We start from the raw sequence: 4,041 nt of genomic DNA on the forward strand, positions 1-4,041 counted from the left end.
CGGATATCATATTATCCATCTAGTATTTAAGTGCTCTCGTACTCTCAATTACAATTTTGGTTTATATTAAATTTGTTTTCTCATATATATATGTGCATAAGTTTTGCATTAGAATTTTTAAAAGGTGTCAATTCACCCCCCTCTTGACTAGGTTAGCACTCAACAAGTGGTATCAGAGTGAGGTTCCTAAGAGATTGATTAATCATCACTAGGTGTATCCATGGCATCGAGTTCACATTTCTATGAAAATAAGGGTCGTTCTTTGTCTAGGGCACCATTCTTTGATGGCACCGATTATGCATATTGGAAAACAATGATGGAAGATTTTTTAACTGCATATAGTCTTGATTTGTGGGAAATAGTTAGAGATGGTCCATATGTCCCTAAGGAAAAGGTAAAGAGAGGAGAAGTAGAAGAGATAGTAGAAAAGAATAGAGATAAGTACACGGATGAAGATAATAGATTAATTGCTTTAAACGCTAAGGCTAAGAGTGCATTTCATTGTGCTTTGAGTAGATCTGAATTTAATCATGTACAGTGTTGTAAATCTGCTTATGAAATTTGGAAGAAGTTAGATTTAAAATATGAAGGTACTAGTCAAGTTAGAGAAACAAAAATAAACATGTACATACATGATTTTGAATTGTTTTCTATGAAACCTAATGAATCTATTTCTGAAATGTATACTCGCTTGATTGATATTCTTAACTCTCTTGAGTCTCTTGGTAAATCATTTTCAGATTTTGAAAAGGTGCAAAAAGTTCTAAGATCTCTACTGGAGGCATGGGATCCAAAGGTGACAGCCATTTAAAAGGCCAAGGATACTAAGAAGTTGTCACTAGATGAACTAATGGGTTCACTAATGACACATGAGCTTACTCTCAAAAACAGGTATAAAAACAAAGAAGATTCTTTAAAATCTAAGTCAATTGCTTTACCTGTTGCACAGGAATCCAATGGAGAGGAGGATTCGGAAGAGGAGATTGCCATGTTAGCTAGGAGGCTTCGAAACTTTATGAAAAAGAATAAAAGGAGTTCCAGCAAGACTAATCCCGTAGAAGCCTCAAATGAAAAGAAAGTGGAGGTTACTTGCTACAAGTGTGGCAAAATTGGACACTACAAGTCCGAATGTCCCAAATCAAAGAAGGGTAGATCCAAAGGAAGGAGAAAGGAAGAGAACAAGTATAGAAAAGCATTCAAAGCAACTTGGGATGATTCTAGTGAATCTGAATCATCTTCAAGCGATGAAGAAGAAGAAAAGGCCAATTTTTGTTTGATGGCCAAAGGACAAAAGAACTCATCTTCCACAGATGAGGAGGTAAATACTTCCGAAATGGATGCATTATTAGAAGAGTTTGATTTTATGTTTAAAAAACATAAAATGGCTATTAGAGAAATCAAGGAGCTTAAGAGAGAAAATGGTAGATTAGAAAAGAAAGAGGAAGAGTACATAGAAGAAATAGATGAGTTAAACTCTAAAATTAGGAAAATGGAAGAAAATAAACCAAATGAAGTGTGTGCATTAAAAGATACTATAAATGAATTGCATGACACTATTGATAGTCTTAGGGAGCATGAATGCATTGTATGTGATCATTCTGAGCTACTAAATGAAATAGCATGTTTAAAAGAAAAGAATGAGCACTTAGAAAAATCATTTTTAAAATTTTCTTTGAGTTCCAGTAAATTGGATTCTTGGCTTGCATCTCAAAAACCATATTTTGAAAAGGCTGGTCTTGGTTTTGACCCTAGTAAACTGAAAGAAAAAATCCAAAAATCTGGTTCCTCCACTCATCTTACTCATTCTAGGCGTGTGCATCATGCTAGAATCATTAAAGGAGCAAAATATCTTTCTAGAGCTAAATATGCAAAACTAGCTAGAACTAGGAATAATAAAGTTGTTAGAACTAGGAGTTTTTGGATTCCTAAGGGTTTAAATGATCAAAAAGCTAAGGAACATATCTTTGATACATATGGCTATGATTTCATGTTCTCTAACCCCCAAGGACCCAAAGTTTGGGTACCTAAGGTTCCTTGATTTGCTTAATAGGTGTGCTTGAAGGCCAAAGGCACTTCAAGCCAATGGTTCTTGGACAGCGGATGTTCAAGGCACATGACTGGAGATGCCACCTTATTTTCGTCTCTTAAAGCTAAAAAGCATAGAAGTAATGTCACTTTTGGCGATGGCTCAAAAGTGAAAATTGTAGGCATTGGAAATGTGAGTAATCCTTCTAAACTCATGTTTGAAGATGTCTTATTTGTGAGTGGCTTATCCTACAACTTGCTTAGCATAAGTCAATTAATTGACAAAGGCTACATGGTTGCATTTGAAGGTAATGAGTGCTTGATTAAAGATTCTTTAAATAAGATTGTTTTAAAAGGCATTAGAGAAGGAAACATTTATGTGCTAAATCTGAATTATTTATGTGTTAATGATGCTACTTGTCTTATGGTGAATGATAACTCTATGGATCTATGGCATAGAAGATTAGGTCATATTAGCACATCTACTCTTTCTAAACTAATAAAGAAAAATCTGATTAGAGGAGTGCCTAAATTGAATTTGAATGACCTACATATGTGTGATGCATGCAATAGAGGAAAACAAGTTAGAGAGTCATTTAAATTAAAACAAGATGTTACCACAACTAGGCCATTAGAATTACTTCATTTAGATTTGTTTGGTCCTAGTTGGGTTAAAAGTTTAGGTGGTAAATCATATGCATTTGCGATTGTGGATGACTTTTCTCGTTTTACTTGGTGCTTGTTTATTTCTCATAAAAGTGAGGCATTGCCTGTTTTTGATAGTCTAATTAGAAAACTACAAAATCAACAAAATGCATGTGTAATTAAGATTAGGAGTGATCATGGTGGTGACTTTGATAACTTTGGTTTTGGTGAGTTATGTGATAAATATGGTATTTCTCATAATTTTTCAGCACCTAGGTCTCCACAACAAAATGGAGTAGTTGAAAGAAAAAATAGGTCATTACAAGAAATTGGTAGAACTATGTTAATTGAAAGTGGTTTACCTAAGTCATTTTGGGCTGAAGCAATTAATCATGCAAGTTATGTGTTAAATAGGTTGTCTATTAGAAAAGGGCTAAATAAGACACCATATGAACTTTGGCATGGTAAGACACCTAAAGTAGATTATCTTAGACCATTTGGGTGTAAATGTTACATTTTGAACACTAAATATAATTTGGATAAGTTTGATGCTAAATCTGATGTAGGTTCTTTGGTTGGTTTTTCTTCTACTAGTAGAGCATATAGAGTTTATAACTCTAGGACAAAAACAATAGAAGAGTCCATTCATGTAAAATTTGATGAATCACTAGCTAAGAGTTCTAATATTGAAGAAGATGAAGATGTAGTTTTTGAACCACAAATAGAGTCTAGTTTAAAGGAATCTACACCTAATAACATGGATTCATATATAGAAGCAGATAAATTGGAAAATGAGACTCACTTAGAATCCCAAGAAAATAATGAATTGATAGGTTCTTCGCATGAGCAAAATTGGTATCAAATTAAAAATAAGCACCGGCATCCTAAAGAATTAATAATAGGTGACATTTCTCATGGAGTTAGAACTAGATCATCTCATGGTGTGCATCCTTTTAGTTCTCTTGCTTTGATTTGTGAAATTGAGCCCAAATGTATTAATGATGCTCTAAAAGCACTCGATTGGGTAATAACAATGCAAGAAGAGTTAAATGAGTTTGAAAGAAACAAAGTGTGGAGTTTAGTTCCTAAACCTGAAAATCATTCTATTATTGGTACAAAATGGGTTTTCAAAAACAAAATGGATGAAAATGGAAAAGTGGTTAGGAATAAGGCTAGATTATGGCACAAGGATATAGTCAAGAAGAAGGAGTAGATTATGATGAGTCGTTTGCATCGGTAGCTAGAATAGAAGCTATTAGGTTGTTAATGGCATTTGCATGCTTTAAAGGTTTTAAATTGTATCAAATGGATGTTAAGAGTGCATTTTTAAATGGCTTTATTCAAGAAGATGTTTATGTGAAGCAACCCCCT

The 4,041-nt window shown here is 33.7% G+C and overlaps 1 protein-coding gene across 1 annotated transcript; it reads left to right on the forward strand.

Moving 5' to 3' along the window:
- Positions 1-220: 220 nt before the first annotated feature.
- LOC127793448 (uncharacterized) lies at positions 221-2,333 on the forward strand (the record flags this gene model as incomplete). Its single annotated transcript, XM_052324177.1, has 4 exons — positions 221-590; positions 741-796; positions 950-1,318; positions 2,051-2,333. Coding segments are annotated over exons 1-4 (1,078 nt in total), but the record flags the coding sequence as incomplete, so codon positions are not given.
- Between the last annotated feature and the right edge of the window lie 1,708 nt (positions 2,334-4,041).

Source organism: Diospyros lotus, unplaced genomic scaffold, assembly GCF_014633365.1.
Source record: "Diospyros lotus cultivar Yz01 unplaced genomic scaffold, ASM1463336v1 tig00002464, whole genome shotgun sequence".
NCBI classification, from domain to species: domain Eukaryota; kingdom Viridiplantae; phylum Streptophyta; class Magnoliopsida; order Ericales; family Ebenaceae; genus Diospyros; species Diospyros lotus.